Below are 22,661 nucleotides of genomic sequence, written 5' to 3'. Positions count from 1 at the left end.
AGACAAAACTACACAGTATCCACTGCTACCTATTATTGCCTCAGGTTAGCATCTCCCCTTTGTTCGGAAATGCAGATAGGGCCTGATCCCTTTAGCTCGTTCTATTCATTTTCTTTCTACCATATGTAATCTACAGGTTATTGGTTGCTCTTGTTTCTTTTCAATGTGTTACAAGATTTTCTTTATTTTTATTTTTTTATGCTGAAGTTGATATGCCAATGTCTCATTGTTTAAACCTGTTTATAGACTCAGTCTTTCAACTGCTCGGCTCCGATCCCCGGCCGTGTCGGACGGACCCCTCATCTCGCAAAGGCTGCCTTGCCGACCGCCTCACCCCTTGGGGGTACCCCGTTCCGATCCGATGGGGGGTTGGTCCCACACGCCGGAGATCCACTTCAGAAGAACCCATAAGCTGCAGCAGGGTAAGACAATCGTTTGGTACCACTTAACGTACAGAAAAAATGTATTTTCAATAGACGAGACTTTTCATGCTCAATGATGGTCATGCCTTTTACGAACCCAACAACGTATCACATACCCAGCTCGCCCGCGCCAAATATCCCCTCCCAATAGAGATTTGGTGTTCATTAAGGAACCCCCACATTTGCAAACTACAATCCCCCTTAGGCTGACCCATAGACCACACTCGCTAACTTATTCCTCCTTGGCTCTCCGACTGCTCATAGATCCTTCCATACCCCCGAGGACTGGATGACTCCATATTCCATCCCACCCTTAGAGTCTGTCGCCTCCCATTTCCCCACACAACGGGAACACAAGTTTCCCGTTGATCTTAACCGGGCTGAATTTTTCTCTGTAAGAGAGGTCTCTAGACTCTCTCTTCCCTCCGGTCCTTCTCATTTCTCCCTTCCCCTTCTACCCCTTCCCTTTCCCCCCTCCCCCCACTCCTATTTCAGTGCCCACCACACACCTCCCCCCCTCAACTCCCTCCTTCCCCCGAACCTTTCACCTTTATCTTCTCGGTCTCCGCTACACTTTGACACCTCCCCTATAGCCTATCTAACCCCACGCACGAAGCCAGTGGCCTCTTATAGTGCCGTCTCACAACGAGACTCCAAACATTCTTACTCAGGCGGAAACACTCCCCCGATCCAATATGTCCAACTCTAACAGCTCTATTGTTCATGCCACGCTTAAGGTGACATCCCTAAATGCGAAAGGCCTTAATGTCCCGGAGAAACGCAGTCAGGTTCTTTCCCAAATGCAAAAGCTAAAAAGCAATATAGTCTTCCTTCAGGAAACCCACTTCCGTTCGGACAAAATACCCAAACTCACAAACTACTGGTTCCCGCACTCATACCACTCCTCCAACCCGCTCGCCAAAACAAAAGGAGTTTCGATTCTAATCTCCAAACACTTACAATGGGAACTCACAGATTTGCTTATTGATGAGGGGGGCAGGTACATCTTCCTGAAAGGCCGGATCCAGGGCCGACCAATTACCTTAGCCAACATCTACAGTCCGAACTCAGCACAACTCAGCTTCTTCAGACAGATTTCCCAACTGCTAACAGGCTTCTCTGCGGGGATAACCATATTCGGAGGGGACTTTAACATAGCCCTACACCCACTTTTGGACACCTCTTCAGGGACTACAGCCTTACCTTACAAAACTCTACGACAAATAACATTACAACTCCAAGACCTGCTCCTTCACGACTCATGGCGCACCTTACACCCAAACGCAAAGGACTTCACATTCTTTTCAGCCCCTCACAACAAGTACTCACGAATTGATTACCTCTTCCTTTCCCAAACTGACCTCCCCCTTCTTTCGAGTGCGACGATAGAACCGATGCTCCTATCCGACCACCACCCAATCACTATGACGCTGACCCTTCCCGATCACCACAATGTATCAAAGACGTGGCGCTTAGATTCTTCGCTCCTAACCTCAGAAGAAGAGATCCTCAACGTTAAACAAACCATTCATGACTTTTTCCTAGATAACGACAATGGGGAGACATCCCCGTTGACCCAGTGGGAAGCTCACAAGTGTGTCCTCAGGGGGAAATTTATTGCCATGAAGACCGCGCGTAAGAAAGCACATCAAGCTAAAATCACAACTCTGATCCAGAAAATCCAAAGATTAGAGCGAGCTCACAAACAAACTCAAGCACAACAGACGTTCCAGGATCTTACTCAAACTAGGGACCTCTTACTAGCAGAATTAGCCCTAAAAACAAAACGCAAATTTGTGCTACAGCAGAAATTATTCTATGAATTCGGCAATAAGAGTAGTAAGTATCTAGCTAGAGCTATCCAACGTAACAGAGCGCGCACCACCATCCACACCATTAAAGACCCCCAAGGCAGATCTCGAGTTTCGGCCCCTGACATAGCCTCTCAATTTGTAACATACTACTCCAACTTATACAACCTCCACACACACCCAGATGACCCTAACGCACATAGCACAAGACGCGCCCTTATCAAGGACTTCTTGAACGAACATTGCCCTAAGCCCATAGACAGAGAGGAGGCACGTAAACTAGAAAATCCCATATCAGCGGACGAACTAAAGAACGCAATCAAACAATTGAAATCAGGAAAGAGCCCTGGCCCGGACGGCTTTACAGCTGCCTATTTTAAAACATTTACAGAAGACATTACGGAACCCTTCCTCAAAGCCTTTAACTCCCTTTCCTCCTCGGTAAACCCCTTTCATAGGCTGTTAGAAGCTTACATTACAGTTATCCCGAAAGAAGGGAAAGACACCACATCAGTTACTAATTACAGACCAATCTCCCTATTAAATGTCGATATAAAACTGTTTGCCAAAATCCTTGCCAACCGTCTGCTTCCTCTATTACCCTTCCTAATAAACAACGATCAAGTGGGCTTCATCCCGGGGAGAGAGGTGAGAGATAATACAATCAAAGCCATAAACCTCCACCATTGGATGTCGTCTCATAAACATAACGGCTTTTTCTTGTCCTTGGATGCGGAGAAGGCGTTCGACAGACTGGCCTGGGACTACATGGGGGCAGTACTAAAACACATAGGTCTACAAGAACACATGTTTAATTCAATAATGTCCCTGTACACAAATCCGTCTGCAAGAGTCCGCATTAATGGCCACCTGTCGGACGCCTTCTCCATAGCCAATGGTACGAGGCAGGGGTGTCCTCTCTCCCCCATTCTCTTTGTATTAACTCTGGAGCCGTTTTTAAACTGCCTGAGATCCAATGACAGCATTAAAGGCATACAGATAGGAGGTCACACTTATAAATTAGCAGCCTTTGCTGATGATATCTTACTTTCCCTCAGCGAGCCACATATCTCCATACCTAATTTGTTAACTGAAGTCAAACACTTCCAACACCTCTCGAATTTTAAAATCAATTTTACCAAATCAATTGCCCTCAATGTCACCATCCCACGGGAAACGGTCACACAATGCGCGGAAAACTTTCCTTTCCTATGGAGGCACGATGCCATTAAATATCTAGGGATCTACCTCACGACCAACCTTTCCGATCTCTTTGCCAAAAACTACCTCCCCATCCTTAAGACCATATCTGAAGACCTTAAAAATTGGAATAAACCACAATTTTCGTGGTTTGGCCGCGCAGCAATTATCAAGATGAATATTCTACCACGCATACTATACCTACTACAGACTGTCCCCATCAAACTACCCATTTCTTTTTTTTTATCATATAGGAGACTCTGCACGAGTTTCTTATGGACACTGAAACGTCCAAGAATCGCGTATGATCTGCTCACACGACCAAAGACGAAAGGGGGCATTGGTCTACCAGACCTTCAAAAATACTATTGGGCCTGTCAACTCACCAGAATTATTGATTGGAATTTGCACGGTCAGCACAAAGACTGGGTTAGGCTAGAGAGCTCAATGTTTGAGCTACCGTTGCAAACGACACCCTGGCTATTGCCTCAACATATCCCTGACACGATCAAACAGCACCCCCTTGTAGCTCCGACACTCCACTGTTTCAGGGAAGCATGTCGAAAGACTCGGGTCTCATCCGCTCCGGGTCCCCTAACTCCTATCAAACACAACCCCGCTTCCCCCCCTGGAATGTCTGCCCAATTCTTATCGCATCAAGGGCTACAGTCGGACTTATTAGCACACCAATTTTTCAAAGACGGCGCTATCCTCGATCGTCTGGCACTATCGCCTACTATCACTGATACCCCTATCCCTATTTGGATCTACTTCCAAATCCGCCACTTTTTAAAGACGATTAACACTGATTCCTCTATCACACGACCACTAACTCCTTTTGAAGCCCTATGTTCCCAATCTGACCCACAACAACACCTAATATCATATATTTACACCTTGCTTTTCACGGAAATCTCCCCTAAAGAAAGGAAAGCTTTCACGATTTGGGAAAGGAAGACGGAATTAACACTCTCTAGTGACCAATGGGAACACATCTTCACAGTTGCACATAAAGGATCTCTGAATGTATCCATTCAGGAGAACAATTACAAAATCCTAGTACGTTGGTACAGAACCCCAGATATTTTACACAAGTTCAACCCCTCATTTCCCAACAAATGTTGGAGATGCAATGAAGAACCGGGTTCACTATTCCACATTCTATGGTCCTGTCCGTTAATCCAGCCATTTTGGGAGCAAATACGAGAACTCACTGAAACTATTTCTACTTTCACACTGGATCACACGCCGGCCCAGTGTCTCTTTCACCACTCAGCTCTCTCAACCCCAAGCTACCGTAAGACATTGATCTTACCCCTACTCAACGCGGCAAAATTATGTATCCCGAGACACTGGGGCTCCCCCCGGACACCAACTGTCCCAGAATGGCTCAGGCAAATTAACAAAATAGCCGAAATGGAGGAGCTTATCCACATTTCCCGGGACTCTCCTGCTAAATTCTCAAAAACGTGGGTTTGTTGGACACACTTCCGTACAACCGATATATAGTGTACATGCATGTATTACCGTGCCACCAATGATCTCAATGTAAATGAATTACAATAATATGTACACTCACATACAAAACATTCAGAAGTATACCTTAAAGCGGAGTTCTAACCAGAAATGTAAATTCCGCTGTTCAGATTGCCCCCCTCCAGAGGGGGGGATCAGATACCTGTCAAATCCATGTATCTGCTCCCACTTCCAGGTAAAATAGATGCACATTGTGAGGAGATCTACAAAATGTCTGGCAAATCCTCCCCCCCCCCCCCCACTTTCTTCTGGGAGACACACAGGTCCCAGAAGACAGCAGAGACCAATCAGAATGTGCAGCTTGACTCGCGCATGTGCAGTAGGGAACCAGGAGTGAAGTCAAAAGTCTTCACTGCCTGGTTCCCTTATCAGGAATGGCAGCGGCAACACCAGGGAGTCTATCTGAGAACAGGTAAGTGTCCTAATATTAATCACTTGCAGACCACTGCACAACAAAGTATGTCAACAGCATACACCTCCCGTAGTGGTATAGCATCTGAACGGATCACTATCTGATCTGATCAGACCTACTACTAGCATCCCCAGCAGTGTAGGATTTCCAAAAATGCACTGTTAGCGAGATCAGCCCAGATACCTGCTAGCATCTGCGTTTAGCCCCTCCGCCCAGCCCACCCAAGTGCAGTATCGATCGATCACTGTCACTTACAAAACATTAAACACATAACTGCAGCGTTCGCAGAGAGCAGGCCTAATCCCTGCGATCACTAACAGTTTTTTTGGTAATGTTTGATACGGTTGCTGAGAGCCTAGGAGCCTTTTTCCTATGAGTCTCACTACTGTACCAGTAAATTTAGAGCCCAAAATGGCAACTCGGAGGTACACTAGGTACACTAGTGAAGAGGCCTTCACGTTTCTGAGCATGACAGATAGTGAAGAGAAAGTCACTCATCTGTCAGATTCAGGCTCAGAATACGATCCTGTAGGCTCCATGACATATAGCTCTGACGATGGAGTTGTGGTCCCTGCCAAGGTCAGACGTACCATACCCCAATCCTCTTCTGCTGGTGTTGAGGTGCAAGAACTGCAGGGCTCTCATATGGAACAAAGAAGTACTAGTGCCACTCATCCTTCTGGTGAACTGCCTAGTACACCCTGGTCGTACATCCAGTACTGCAGTATCACACAGTGAAGTGGTGAGTCCCATAAGTGCAATTCAAGCTGGCGAGGTGGCAAGCCCAAGTGGTGTCCTGCTGCCACCAAGAAGACAAAGACAGGCCCGTCGTGCCCATAGTGTCCTTCTGCAGAATTTGCCAATCCTAATTGGGAACCCACCACTTCTGCAGCACCCGTACCCCCCCCCCCCCCCATTCACTGTCCAACCCGGAATTCAGGTGGAAACAGTTGATTTTACGTCACTTGATTTTTATTCACTGTTTTTCACAGAAGATCTCTATAGATCTATTGTGGACCAAAGCAATTTGTATGCTGGTCAATTCATCACGGCTAATCCCCAGTCCTCCCTTGCCAGAGATTGAAAACCAATTACGGCTTCCGAATTTAAGACCTTTCTAAGCCTACCCCTCGACATGGGCACAACTAAAAGAGTGAGTTGCGGTCATATTGGTCCTCTGACCCAATTCAGCATATGCCCGTGTTCTCCGCCTCCATTGCGGTACATGCACTGTCGTCCTAGTGGATACCCTGGATATGATTGGCTCTACAAAATTCGGTCCCTCATAAACCACTTCAATGAACGTTTTGCAGCCTTGTTTACTCCCCATCAAGTTTTCTGCATTGATGAGTCCCCAATAAAATTTTCTTGTCTTTCAAACGGTGTCTTCCCAGCAAGCGTGCCAGATAGATGTATAAGCTCTGTGACAGGGCCACAGACTATACATATAGGTATATGGTTTATGAGGGAAGAAATAGTCACATAGAACCGGAGACTGCCCAGATTACATAGGGAGCGCTGGCAAGATTGTCTGGGACTTAGTGTCACCCTTATTCGGAAAGGGGTACCATTTGTATGTGGACAAAAATTACACAAGCGTGCCACTTTTTAGTAACTTGTTTGATCATCAGATTGGCGCATGTGGTACCGTGCAACCTTATCACTGGAGCTTACCCCAGAGGCTTGTAGATTCCTGTCCTGTGATGTGAAGGGATAATAAGAATGTTTTCGTTGTGTCCTCCCTTCACGCAGACACGGCGGTCCAAATTCCTACGGCGACTGGTGAATGAATGAATGAAATACTTGTATAGCGCACAATGCAAACTTAATCGCCTCTAGGCTAGGCTAGGCTAGGCGTTGTGGAGAAACCCCTCTGTGTCCATGAATATAACCAAAATATGGGAGGAGTGGACCTCAATGACCAGTTGTTGGCGCTGTACCTAACTGCCCATAAGGCCAGGTGCTGGTACAAAAAAAGTGTCTGTATACTTATTTCAATTGGCTTTGCTGAATGCTCATGTGCTATACAGAGCTTCAGGATGGACTGGATCCTTCCTTAAATTCCAGGAAAAGATCGTCAGAGCCCTTCTGTTTCCAGTCGGTGCTCCACCTCACCTTCCCAATCCAAATGTAGTAAGCTGGCTGCATGAGAGGCATTTTCTGTATGTCCTCCCTAATACCCCTACCCAACAAGCCCCCCAAAGAAAACGTCATGTCTTTAAAAAGCGCGGATATAGGCGTGACACCCGCTATTTTTGTCCCTCCTTTCCTGACAATCCTGGTCTTTGCATTGGTGATTGTTTTGAATGCTACCATACACTAGTGGAATATTAGCGTAGGGTACAGCACTGCACAGACTAGGACACACTTTCACAGGGTCTCCCAAGATGCCTTTGCATTTTGAGAGACCCGAACCTGGAACTGAACCGTTACAGTTACAAATAAAAGTGTAAAAAAAAAAAAAATAGTTCTCTCTCTAATATATCTCTAAAATCAGTGTTTCTCAAACTTTTTACCTTGGAGGAACCCCTAGCAAAAAGTTTGAGATCTCGAGGAACCCCTGAAATAAATGTTCACATCTACAGCTCACGGAACATTGGTATGATCAGCGAGCTGTTGATAACAAAAAATATTTGTAGAAATAGCATTAAATAAAAGAATAAATATTAAAAACGTACCTATTTAATGTGAAACTGGTGCTTTCTTTCCCTGCAGAGCTGATCCATTTAGAGCACATTACAGGGGACATTACATGGGGCAGGGCACATGACAGAGCACATTACATTACATGAGACAGGAAACATGACAGGGGACATTACATGGGGCAGAGCACATGACAGAGCACATTACATTACATGAGACAGGAAACATGACAGGGGACATTACATGGGACAGGACGCATTTCATGGGACAGGGCACATTTCATGGGACAGGGCACATTAAATGGGGCAGGGCACATTAAATGGGGCAGGGCACATTACATTGGACAGGGCACATTACATGGGACAGGGCACGTGGCAGGGTACATTACATGGGGCAGAGCACATGACAGAGCACATTACATTACATGAGACAGGAAACATGACAGGGGGCATTACATGGGACAGGACACATTTCATGGGACAGGGCACATTTCATGGGACAGGGCACATTTCATGGGACAGGGCACATTTCATGGGACAGGGCACATTAAATGGGGCAGGGCACATTACATTGGACAGGGCACATTACATGGAACAGGGCACATGGCAGGGTACATTACATGGGGCAGGGCACATGACAGGGTGCATTACATGGGACAGGGCACATTACATGGGGCAGGGCACATGACAGGGCACATTAAATGGGGCAGGGTACATTACATGGGGCAGGGCACATGACAGGGCACATTATATGGCACAAGGCACATTGCATGGCACAGGGCACATTACATGGCACATTACATGGGACAGGGCACATTACATGGGACATTACATGGGACAGAGCACATTACATGGGGCAGGACACATTACATGGGACAGGGCACATGGCAGGGCACATTACATGGGACAGGGCACATTACATGGGACATTACATGAGGCAGAGCACATGACAGGGGACATTACATGGGGCAGGGCACATTATATGGGGCAGGGCACATTACATGGGGCAGGGCACGTGGCAGGGTACATTACATGGGGCAGGGCACATGACAGGACACATTACATGGGACATTACATGGGACAGGGCACATTACATGGGACAGGACACATTACATGGGACAGGGCACATGGCAGGGCACATTGTAGGGCACATTACATGGGACAGGGCACATTACATGGGGCAGGGCACATGGCAGGGCACATTACATGGGGCAGGACACATTACATGAGATCAGGCACATGGCAGGGCACATTACATGGGACAGGGCGCATTACATGGGACATTACATGGGGCAGAGCACATGACAGGGGACATTACATGGGGCAGGACACATGACAGGGGACATTACATGGGGCAGAGCACATTACATGGGGCAGGGCACATTACATGGGGCAGGGCACATGGCAGAGCACATTACATGGGGCAGGGCACATTACATGGGGCAGAGCACATTACATGGGGCAGGGCACATTACATGGGGCAGAGCACATTACATGGGGCAGGGCACATTACATGGGACTAGTCACATGGCAGGGCACATTACATGGGGCAGGGCACATTACATGGGGTGGGGGACCTGACAGGGCACATTACATGGGGTGGGGGACCTGACAGGGCACATTACATGGGGTGGGGGACATGACAGGGGACATTATTTGAGGTGAGGGACATGACAGGGGACATTACATGGGGTGGGGGACATGACAGGGCACATTGGGGGCGGCACAGTGGTGTAGTGGTTAGCACTCTCACCTAGCAGTAAGAAGGGTTGGTGGTTCAAATCCCAATCACGAATCTACCTGCCTGGAGTTTGCATGTTTTCCCTGTGCCTGCGTGGGTTTCCTCCGGGTACTCCGGTTTCCTCACACAATCCAAAGACATGCAGGTAGGTTAATTGGCTTCTGTCCAAAATTGGCCCTAGTATATGAATGGGGACCTTGGATTGTGGGCTCCTTGAGGGTAGGGACCGATGTGAGTGTGCAATGTACAGGGATAGGGACAATTGTAGACACTCACTCAGGTTGAACTGGATGGACTGGTGTCTTTATTCAACCTTACTAACTATGAAACTATGAAACTATTACATGGGGTGGGGGACATGACAGGGGACATTACATGGGGCAGACTGTTGGGCATATTGTGGGGGGGGGGGACACAGCTGGGCACAGTACCAGTTTCTTCTTCTTCTGGCTTCAGAGCACATTTTAAACTTCTCCTCCAGTGGCGCGCTGTTCCCCCTCGGCCCCTCCTCCTCCTATCCTGTCCAGATGATGTCACGTACTCAGGAAGGAGAGGAGGGGAAGAGGGGCCTGCAGGGAACAGCGCGCTCCAGCCAATAGAAAGCCAGCCGCTTCCCTGCCTATCTCTGCCTGTGTCTGTGCGATCTTCCTGTCAGTTGCCTGATTGACAGTCAGAGCGCTGCGGAACCCCGGTTGAGAACCAATGCTCTAAATGATATATTGCTCAAACATGCCAGGGGCCTATGTGAAATTACACCCCAAAATACATTCTGTTACTTCTCCTGAGTATGGAGATACAACATGTGTGAGACTTTGTGGGAGCCTAGCTGCGTATGGGACCCCGAAAACCAAGCACCGCCCTCAGGCTTTCTAAGGGTGTAAATTTTTGATTTCACTCCTCACTAGCTATCACAGTTTCTGAGGCCATGGAATGCCCAGATGGCACAACCCCCCCCCCCCCCCCCCATGACCCATTTTGGAAAATAGGCAACCCAAGCTATTTGCTGAGAGGTATGGTGAATATTTTGCAGACCTCGCTTTTTGTCACAAAGTTTTGAAAATTGGAAAAAAAAAAAATTATTTTCTTTCTTCATTTTCAAAAACAAATGAGAGCTGAAAAATACTCACCATGCCTCTCAGCAAATAGCTTTGGGTGTCTACTTTCCAAAATGGGGTCATTTGGGGGGGAGGGGTTGTGCCATCTTGGCATTTTATGACCTTCAAAACTGTGATAGTGAGGAGTGAAATCAAACATTTACGCCCTTAGAAATCTTGAAGGTGGTGATTGGTTTTCGGGGACCCGTATGCGGCTAGGCTCCCAAAAAGTCCCACACGTGGTATCCCCGTACTCAGGAGAATCAGCAGAATGTATTTTGGTGTGTAATTCCACATATAACCATGGCATGTTTGAGTAATATATCATTAAGTGACAACTTTGTGCAAAAAAAAAAAGAGAAACATTTTTGTCATTTTCTCAGATCGGAGTGTCATCCCGGGCAGGTAAGGATGCCATCCGTCTCACGGGGGGGGGGGGGGGGGGTTTGGGGTTGGGGGAGGGGGGGTGTTGCATTCCCCCCTCGGAATTTGCCTTGTCTCCCATGGGGGGGGGGTGGTTTGGAACTATCAAGCACCAGTCACCATTGCTGCCATATCAGTTCTAGGCAAAGTGGAGACAAAGGAGACCTCGTATGTTATGGAGAAATCTGTGTGGCAGTATTGAGGCCTGGTTCACAGCGTTTTCAATCGGTGCGTTTTTTGGAAAGGGGCAGACTTTTTTTCCCACAGGTTGCGTTTTTGGTTCCATAGACTTCAATGGAATGGAATGATTTGTTTTCTTGTTGGTTTCTCTGGCAAGGCAACAGACACCTCCCAAAAACGCAAACTGCATCAAATGCATTATAAACAAATGTGTTCTGTCTGAGACAAAAAATTTCTGACACAATCTTGCAGTAAATTCAAATACACCTTACTGACATGTACATGAATCTGTTGGAAGTTGACTTGCACCATTTCTTGCTCGGGTGGGAGACAGATTTCTTGATGAATTCCAGGGTAAAAATTTCCGTAATTTCTAGAGATTTGTTATTTTTTTCCACGTCTGGTGGCCTAGCCAATGCTAAAAGAGTTATATAAGTTTGTATGTCGGTTCTCAAAAAAAGAGATCATTTTCTAAATGTACTTTATCTGATCTAGCCAAAGTTAATATCAGTACATTTTTTTATGGCTGCATGATTATGACCAGGTCTTCTACATTGCTGGTCTTCGCCCCTGAACTCCTGGGGCCCTAAAAATGGTTACCACCATAGTCGTGTGCATGGGGTGTGCCTAGGCACACCCTAATCACGCTGCGTGGTGCAGATGCCCCTGTACAGTCCCCTGATGTTTCACCAAAGCCCCCTAGCGGGGCTCCTAAAAAAATTAAAATAAATAAATAAAATAAAAACTACTGACACTGTCCACTGCCCTACTGACACCATCCATTGCTCTACTGACACTGTCAGTATATATACACATGCGTGCACACACACATATGTGTTTGAGCTTTGGAGTGCAATCAATAATGCATTAGGCTGTGCACACCTATGGTTACCACTTGGTAATATGTTCAGCCCTGTCCAGTAACAGCCTTCAATAGATTTTGACAGGCTGCAGAGGAGCGGGGCTGGAAGCTGCACCTGCCCCCCCCCCCCCCCCCCCAGGCGCATTAAATATTAGGAAGGAAGCATAGCAGCTAGACACCCCTGTGTGCAAGGGGCCCTAATGAGTGGATGTGGCAGTGTAGAAATAAGTTATATAGAATGGAAAGTGGGTGTGGGTTTGACAGTGCAACAGATTAACCCAAAAAAGCTATATTGCTGTATATAAATATATATATATATATTCTAACCAAATGCTGCACCTAAAATGATTGAAAAATAAATAAGTGATAGAAATTATGTATAAAGGGTACAAAAGGACATGATGAAACAAATAGATGAAAACACAGTGTAAACATGATATATGAAGTGCACAATATTATAACCATCAAAAAATGTCCATAATAAATGTATATGATCAAATCTTCTTGTGTATATCCAACACCGTGAGTAATAAAGTGCAATTGTGCTTCAGAATCTTGAGTGTAAAAGTGCTTCACCCAAAGTGAGAAATAAAATGCGCTCACCAGAACACCACGACCACAAAGTGACCATAAAGCATGTATTATCTATGGGGAAATCCTCATCTCACTGGTACATCTCATTCCAATATCTTGCTTCAATCAGACAATCATGTGTAGAGGGATCATAGGCGGAAGAAACTACATCCGAATCCAATATGCAGGTAACCTTATATGACTTTTTCACCAACTTGCATCAACTGATCTGTAAAATGACTCCACCACAAAGAGCCACAGAAGGAAGGATATAGTGTGATACCGCTTCAAATTTATTGCTTATAGTTGGCACTTACATCCAGCAAATGATAAAAGCAATTCCGCTCGAGGGGAAGCAGAAGCCGGTCGGGCGCCGCTAAATGACCCGCGGTGTGTCTCAGCTAACCAGACGGAAATGAAGGGCTACTGTCTTTGTGCGTGTCAGGTTCGCTTCTATGCGTTTTGTGCTAAGCGCGCGTCACCACATACTGTACAATGGGAGGAAGGGAAAGGGGTCACATGATCATACTTGGAAGTATTTTCAAGAGCTTCAGCCAACAAGTGGGGCAATTATTAGCAAACAAGTTGGTTATAATGAAGGCCCAATGACCCCATATGGAAAGGGAGCCTTGACTGATGGGGACAAAGCCAGGAACTGGGCATGGTTACACAAACTAAAGTAGCACAAGAATGATTGGTTACATAAACGTGGGATGAAATCTAATACGATTCCTCACTGAGGTAATGGAATGAGTCTTGAGGAACCGGAGCTGAGAAGAGTTGCCAGTCCTCCCACCCTGTCACAGCTTTCTCAACTTTTTTGACCTTGCCAACATTAAAAGTTGCCTAAATGGGCTATGCTCTTGATTGGAAGCCGAGTCGGTCTAAAGTCTGTCCAGCCCTCATGGTAAAGACAGGCCCTTTAGACTTGGTCATGTTAATGTCCAAGTGTGCTCATAGTATAACTGTGACTGGCACTAATTAAGTGAAATTGTGCCTTGAAAAAGGCATACAGTGCCTTGAAAAAGTATTCATACCCCTTGAAAGTTTCCACATTTTGTCATGTTACAACCAAAAACGTAAATGTATTTCATTGGGATTTTATGTGATAGACCAACACAAAGTAGCACATAATTGTTAAGTGGAAGGAAAATGATAAATGAATGGAATGAAAATGTTTTTAAATGTTTTTACAACTAAATATCTGAAAAGTGTGATGTGCATTTGTATTCAACCCCCCCTCCCCCCCCCCCATTCACCACTTTGTAGAACCACCTTTTGCTGCAATTACAGCTGAAAGTCTTTTTGGGGATGTCTCTACCAGCTTTGCACATCTAGAGAGTGACATTTTTGCCCATTCTTCTTTGCAAAATAGCTCAAGCTGTCAGATTGGATGGAGAGCATCTGTGAAAATCAATTTTCAAGTCTTGCCACAGATTCTCAATTGGATTTAGTTCTGGACTTTGACTGGGCCATTCAAACACATGAATATGCTTTGATCTAAACCATTCCGTTTTAGCGCTGGCTGTATGTTTAGGTTCATTGTTCAGCTGGAAGATGAACCTCCGTCTCAGTCTAAAGTCTTTTACAGACTCTAATGCCCCGTACACACGAGAGGGATTAAGTCTGACAGACCTCCAAAGGAGTTCCGCCGGAGTTCCGACGGAGTTCTGGCGGACTTTTCGACCGAACGGACTTGACCACACACCATCACACCAAACTCCGACGGAGTCGAACGTGATGACGTACGACTGGATTCGACGTAGGAAGTTCCTAGACAGTAGCCAATAGCTGCCCTAGCGTCGGTTTTAGTCCGTCGGAGTAGCACACACACGAGCGGATTTTTCAAAGGGGACCGGGTCCGGCGGAGTTCCGTCGGGAAAATTTAAAGCATGCTTCATTTCTAAAGTCCGTCAGACTTTAGCTTCGCTAAAGTCCGTTGCAGCCCACACACGATCGGATAGTCCGCCGGACTCAGTCCGTCGGAGTTTGGATGTCGAAAAGTCCGCTCGTGTGTACGGGGCATAACAGGTTTTAATCTAAGATTGCCCTGTATGGCATGGCCTAACGTAGCATGTGAGTGGACGTCTTTCTCGGCAGCTCTGGGCTCTCCTCTGTATAATACTCTCCAATCCTGCCTACCTGCTCCCTTAACTTTGCTGATTTGTTTCTCTCTTGGCTCCTTGGAAAGGGATACAGAGCTCTCTCCGAGTGGCTTGGTGGATGGGAAGGAGGAAGAAAAAGCCCCTGGCCAAAATGAGTATCAGCAGTAAGAAGAGCCAGCAACCCTGAAGTGATGTTTATTGGTACATCAGAGTGACAATAAAACAATAAAGCTGACGCTTTTCGGCAATAGCCTTAGTCGTAGCTGGTTTGAAACAGATATGGCAAAATATATATATATATATATATATATATATATATATATATATATATATATATATATATATATATATATATATATATATATTTTTTTTTTTTTTTTTTTTTTTTATATTGCCTTTCTTTCCTCTTCCCCTTCTTATGCTGGCTAAAAACAGGTGTAGTCACTAATCACTTGAATAATTGGGGGTATGAATTAAATATGTTAATTTTCTGTGACACTAACCTGATGGGCCAATGAAGTTTGCATATGTGTATGTGAGTGTGTGTGTATATATATATATATATATATATATATATATATATATATATATATATATATTTTTTTTTTTATTACCATATCTGTTTCAAACCAGTTACGACTAAGACTATTACCAAAACGTGTCAGCTTTATTGTTTTATTGTCACTCTGATGTACCAATAAAGGACACTCCAAGGATTACAGTGTTGCCGGCTCTTCTTACCACTGTTGCATTGGAGTGTGTTAGGACTCATTGAGCCTTGGCACCTGTGAGTGGACCTGGTGTATGGATTGAGTTGTCCCTGCAGAGAACGCTGTTACCTTTCTTCTTTTCCATGCAAAATGAGTATCACAGCGCACTCCTGTCAAGATGGATACTCATCCATCATCCCAGCAATACTCATCAATACTCATCCATCCATCCATCCTCATCGATACTCAGCAATACTCATCCATCCATCCATCCTCATCCATCCATCCATACTCAGCAATACTAATTCATCCATCCATGCTCAGCCATCCGTACTCATCCATGCTTAGTGATACTCATCCATCCATCCATGCTCAGCCATCCATACTCATCCATGCTTAGCAATACTCATCCATCCATCCATACTCAGCAGTACTCATCCATCCATCCATATTCAGCCATATTCAGCCATACCCAGTCATCCCATCCACACTCAGCCATACCCAGCCTCAGCAATATCCAACCCAGCCATACTCAGTCATACCCGACCCAGCCATCCCATCCATATTCAGCCATACTAACCCAGCCATACTAAGCCATACCCAGCCATCCCCAGTTATCCCATCCATACCCACCCAGCCATACTCAGTCATACCCAGCCATCCCATCTGTATTGGCCTTTTTTCATTTATAGCACAAAAAAATAAAAACCCAGCGGTGATTAATCGCTTCAGCCCCAAACCATTTGGCTGGCCTAAGACCAGAGCACTTTTTGCGATTTGGCACTGTGTCGCTTTAACTGAAAATTGTGTGGTTTTGCGATGTGGCTCCCAAACAAAATTGACGTCCTTTTATTCCCACAAATAGAGCTTTCTTTTGGTGGTATTTGATCACCTCTGCGACTTTTAATTTTTGCGCTATAAACAAAAAAAGAGCAACAATTTTGAAAAAAACGCATTCTTTTTTACTTTTTTATAATAAATATCCCCAAAAAATATATTAAAAAATAGTTTTCCTCAGTTTAGGCTGATACATATTCTTCTACATATTTTTGGTAAAAAAAATCGCAACACGTGTATATTGTTTGGTTTGCGCAAAAGTTATAGCGTCTACAAAATAGGGGATAGTTTTATGGCATTTTTATTAATTCATTTTTTTTTTACTAGTAATGGTGGCAATCAGTGATTTTATCGTGACTGCGGACACGTCGGACAATTTTGACACATTTTTTGGGACCATTGGCATTAATACAGCGATCAGTGCGATTAAAAATGCATTGATTACTGTAAAAATATCACTGTCAGTGAAGGGCTTAACACTAGGGGGCAGTGAAGGGGTTAATGTGTGTCCTAGTTTGTGTTCTAACTGAAGGAGGATGGGGACTGTGCAGGGAAACTAACAGATTGCTGTTCATACTCTGTCAGTTCTCTGCTCAGAGAACTAGAAATTGTGTGTTTACACACAAAGTTCCGGGGTTCTCTGCGTGCCCCGAGCGATTGCGGGAGCGCGGCGGTGATTGAGATTTGGCTCGGGAAGCCCACCCGTGCCATTCTGCCGCAGTACAACTCTGGCCAGCTGGTCGGCATGTGGTTAAATACCACCAAAAGAAAGCTCTATTTGTGTGAAAAAAAGGAAAGAATTTCATATGAGTACAGTGTTGCATGACTGAGTAATTGTCATTCAAAATGTGAGAGCACTGACTGCTGAAAATTGGTCTGGTTAGGAAGGGGGTTTAAGTGCCCAGTGGTCAAGTGGTAAAAACGCGCCCTTTCCCGCCGAGCTTGCGTGCAGAAGCGAACGCATACGTGAGCAGTGCCCGCATATGAAAACGGTGTTCAAACCACACATGTGAGGTATGAGAGTGAGATCATTAGAGCGAGAACAATAATTCTAGCCCTAGACTTCTGTAACTCAAAACATGCAACCTGTAGAATTTTTAAGGGTAAAAGTTTGTTGCCATTCCACGAGTGGGCGCAACTTTGAAGCAAGACATGTTGGGTATCAATTTTATTAATTGAATTTTAGTCAGGTCATTTCTGTGGACATCGGGGGAAATTGGCCTGATAGAGAGTAGATTAAGAGGGGGTGATGTGGATGCCCAGATATTTAAGGGTATGAGCACACCATTGGTATTTAACCACTTAAGAGCCGAGCCTCTTTCTGAGATATGGTGTTTACAAGTTAACATTTTTTTTTTTGCTAGAAAATTACTTAGAACCCCCAAACATTATATATAACTTTACTGTTTTTTTTTTTTTAAAGTGCGCTTGTAATACCGCTGCGCAAATACAAAAAAGTATTGTGACAAAAAGTATTAGCTACCACCATTTTTTTCTCTAGGATGTTAGGGAAAATATATATATATATATATATATATATATATATATATATATATATATATATATATATATATATATTTATTATTTTTTCCTAACACCCTACAGAATAAAATACTCTTTTGGATTTATGCAGCGGTCTTACAAGCGCACTTTTTTTAAAAAAAACAGTAAAGTTAGCCCATTTTTTTTTATACTGTGAAAGACAATGTAAATCAATGTATCAAGTAAATTGATACCCAACATGTCACGCTTCAAAATTGCGCCCGCTCATGGAATGGTGACAAACTTTTACTCTTAAAAATCTCCATAAGTGACATTAAAAATTTTTTACAGGTTGCATGTTTTGCGTTACAGAGGAGGTCTAGGGCGATAATTATTGCTCTCGCTCTACCAATCGCGACGATACCTCACATGTGTAGTTTGAACACCATTTTCGTATGTGGGCACTACTCACGTATGCGTTTGCTTCTGCATGCGAGCTCGGCGAGACGGGGCACGCTTAAAAAAAATTTTTTATTATTTATTTTACCTTTTTACCTATTTTTACACTGTTTAAAAAAAATGTTTCACTTTTATTCCTATTACAAGGAATATAAACATCCCTTGTAATAGAAAAAAGCATGACAGGACCTCTTAAATATGAGATCTGGGTTCAAAAAGACCTCAGATCTCATATTTACATTAAATTGCAATAATAAACAATATTTAATAATAAAAAAAAAAAATGTCCCTTTAAGCGCTATGAGCGGAAGTGACGTTTTGATGTCGCTTCTGCCCAGCAGTGTCATAGAGATAGGTGGGGGCCATTTTCCGGTCACTCGTCTCCGCGCACAGCCACGGGAAGGATCCAGTTGCCTCCACCGCTGCCGACAGCTCTGGTAAGCGGCGGAGGGCATAGGGAGGGGGGCCCTCTCCCGCCACCGATAAAAGTGATCTTGCGCCACAGAGACCACTTTTATCTTGTACCGGACCGCCGGCAGAACACGGGGATAGCTGCTTCCATAACTATGATATCCGTCCTCAAAGCGAGAACGTACATCGTCATGCGGCGGTCCGGAAGGGGTTAAGAGTCCAGCACACCTCTCAAACTATGGTTCGGTAATGATTGTGACTATCTCCCCTTTCCCCTTCGGAGCTATTTTTTCTTGTGCCAATGTTTTCCCTTTTTGAAGGTTTTACTTCTTTTTTTTTTTTTTAAGTTTTAATTTAGTTATACAGTATGGTATGATGTAGTATATATGTGTAGCTGAAACAAAAATAGAAAGTTGATTTGCAGGACCCCTTTCACACTGGATCATTTTGCAGAAGCTATTGCGCTAAAAATAGCGCCTGCAAACCGACCTGAATCAGCCGCTGCTGTGTCTCCAGTGTGAAAGCCCCGAGAGCTTTCACACTGAGGCGGTGCGCTAGCAGGAAGGTAAAAAAGGTCCTGCTAGCAGCATCTTTGGAGCGGTGAAAATCAATGGCGCGGCTATACCGCCAGCAAAGCGCTGCTGCAGCAAAGCTTTGCAGTGGTTTTAACCCTTTCTCGGCTGCTAGCATGGGAGTAAAACCACCCTGCTAGCGGCCTAATACTACTGCTAAAATGACGGTAAAGCGGCGCTAAAAATAGTGCCGTTTTACCGCCGATGCCGCTTCCGCCCCAGTGTGAAAGGGGCCTTAGACTACACCATGCATGTGAATGTTCACATTCCTGGGTGCATGTGATACTCCCTCTATGTTGAAATGCCCTACTCATTTCTTACTTTATTGTCTGTTTTATAAAAATTTTATAAACAATTTAAAAAACAAAACAAAAAAAATGACAAGATGTGAAGAGGAGATGAGTTGCTGATCTTGCTGTGTGGACATGTCCTGTGTCCTGCTTTCTATTTGGGGTTTTTATTGTTCATACATTTTTGTTTTTTGTGCAGGTGAGTTACGATGGAGAACTTCATAAGCATCCACAGCTGGAAGCTGACTTGGCAGCAGTGAGAGAAATCTATGGGCCCAGCGCTGTATCTCTCAGGTAATCAGGATTGTTTTATTTATTTTATTTATTACACAAACTTATATAATGCCGTCTATTTACGCAGCACTTTACATATTTATTATACATTCACATCAGTCCCTGCCCTGAAGGAGCTTACAATCTAAGGTCCCTAACTCACATCCATACATACACATACCAGGGCCACTACAGGAGCCAATTAACCTCCCAGCACGTCTCTGGAGTGTGGGAGGAAAGCCATGCAGGCACAGGGAAAACATGCAAACTCCATGCAGGTAGTGTTTCTAATGCCGCGTACACACGAGCGGACTGTATGGCGTACTTAGTCCGTCATACAATCCGACGGACAGTCCGTCATACTTTCGACTGAACGGACTTGACCACACACGGATACCCAAACAGTCCGTCGAAAGCTTGCGCGATGACGTGTACAGCACGTATGATGGGACTAGAAATAGGTAGTCCAATACACAGCAAAGCACCCTTCCGCCGTGTAAATCCTTTCTGGGCATGCGCCATTCTTAGTCCGTCGAACTAGCCTACTGACGAGCGGATTGTCCGCTGAAACCAAAGTACGACGGACAGAATTTCGAAAAATCCGAAATACTTAGTACGCCAGACTGCACGCTGAAAAAGTCAGCTGAAGCCCACACACGAGCGGACTGTCCACTGAAATGTGTTTCGACGGACTAAGTACGCCATACAGTCCGCCCGTGTGTACGCGGCATAACAGTTTACTGGCTGTAAGTGGACCATTCATCTGCTGTAGCCTTGAGCAACAAGCTCTGTGTAAGCTTCTTTTCAGAGCCAACAAAAGCAAAGGACCTTCTCTTTTTCTTCAAATGGTAGTGTTGAGGCCGGGTAGTTGGCTGCTCAGACACCATGTACTGCATTGGGGGAAGATGGGAAGAACATCACCTGCTGCGCCATGCATGGAAGTATAGAACTGATTGCATTGTTCTATCTGGTGAATGTGCCGGTAGAGGTTGTCCAGGAAAAAGAAGTATATATGAAGGAGCAGGTTATGAGGTGGCCCTGTTACTATGACCTGGTCCAAATGTATTTTTGTTAAACACAAACTCCAGCCATTTTTTTTATTTCAGTTCTGGATAAAGTAAGGCTTAAAGAGGAAGTAAACCCTGATGGGTTTACTTCCTCTTTGACTCCCTGCAAAGGTAAAGCATAATGGACTACTATGCATCGCATAGTAGTCCATTATGTGTCACTTACCTGACACAGGAGCCACCGCTGTCCCCTGTAGTCTGGAGCATCCATCTTCTTGGTGGGTCTCGCTGCTCTGCCGCTGTCATTCGGCGAAGCCGCAATGACGTCACTCCCACGCATGCACACGGGAGCTGCCACTCGCGGCATATCGCCGTTGACAGCGGCGCGCTCAGTGTGCCTGCGTGCCGCTGTCTATGGCACATGCGCCGTAGACAGCGGTGGCTGTCTTTTGGCAAATATCTCCTAAACCGTGTAGGTTTAGGAGATATTTCTTGGACCTACAGGTAAGCCTTAATCTAATAATAATAATAATAATACATTTTATTTATAATGCACTTTCCATCAAAAGACCTCAAAGTGCTAATCTAGGCTTACCTGCAGATAAAAGTGTGTTGTAAGGGTTTACAACCACTTTAAGGTATTTTCAAATGGCTGACAGGCAGGGTATTTAAGACGAAAGAGACCCTATTGGTCTCTTCTGCCATAAAGGCACCCTTCTGCGTGTCAACTGCATGCTCAGAAAACAGTTACAACCCCAATCCATGCCGCAGTGATGTGACTTCCGAGTGCATGCACAGGAATGGTGTCATGGCGGCCTGGCCTATCAAGCGGCCGAAGGCATGGGACCCGGAAGGAAGAACGAGCAAAGATGGAAGCATTAGGGGCCCGCCAGATCAGTCCCAGTGCTCTGCAGAGAGAACACCATATGAAGGTAAGTCTGCCATAACGTACTAATATGCTGTGCATACTAGTACATTATGGCATAACCCACCATTGGAGCTTTGAAAAAAAAAATACAGCGGACTTTACTTCCGCTTTAAATTCTTTGTCAACTCTCATACATTGAAACTCCCCATGGGACTTTTACAAGAGTTGCACCCAACAAAAACAGGTCAAGGCTTTCTAAAGAAAGTAGAAACTATTATTCATACATATCTCTTTCTATTTTGTTTTTTTGCTGTTTATTTTATTATATTATAATTTTCCTTATCTGGACTTTCCTTTCTGGATAATACATTTTGTTGTACAATTGTGAAAATTCAATAAAAATTGTGCAAAAAATAAATAAACAATTATCCTTATATTACAGAGAAAACATAAAAGAATGATACGTAGTTGTAACATATATGCATAAGGAAGTAGTCTGTTGTAATACTAACATTCAACGCGTTTTGTGAAGCAACGTTCACTTCTTCAGGAGAAAACATATTTTATAGAATATCCACCAGATAGACAACAATATAAAAGCATATATGCAATACAAGAGCACCAGAGGAGGCATCTTGCCTGGGAGCAGGGCACCAACCTACAGCAAATAGACAATGGGAATTACCAACCAAGGCATCAAACATTATGCATGGCTATTTGCTGCCATAGTGTAGTCAGTATAGGATCAGAT

The 22,661-nt window shown here is 44.7% G+C and overlaps 1 protein-coding gene across 3 annotated transcripts in view; it reads left to right on the top strand.

The window, feature by feature from the left end:
- The window catches only part of PARP8 (poly(ADP-ribose) polymerase family member 8), a 452,966-nt gene that overhangs the window by 305,469 nt on the left and 124,836 nt on the right, over positions 1 to 22,661 (top strand). For all 3 annotated transcript variants that reach the window (XM_077462768.1, XM_077462766.1, XM_077462767.1), the window contains exon 7: positions 19,962 to 20,056. In XM_077462768.1, coding sequence (XP_077318894.1) covers positions 19,962 to 20,056 — 95 coding nt within the window. The remainder of the gene's footprint in view (positions 1 to 19,961; positions 20,057 to 22,661) is intronic.

Source organism: Lithobates pipiens, unplaced genomic scaffold (assembly GCF_037356315.1).
Source record: "Lithobates pipiens isolate NorthernLeopardFrog02 unplaced genomic scaffold, aLitPip1_a1.2 Scaffold_3, whole genome shotgun sequence".
Classification (NCBI taxonomy): Eukaryota; Metazoa; Chordata; class Amphibia; order Anura; family Ranidae; genus Lithobates; species Lithobates pipiens.
The sequence above is the reverse complement of the archived record's forward strand: the minus strand, read 5'-3'. Positions and strand labels throughout refer to the sequence as shown.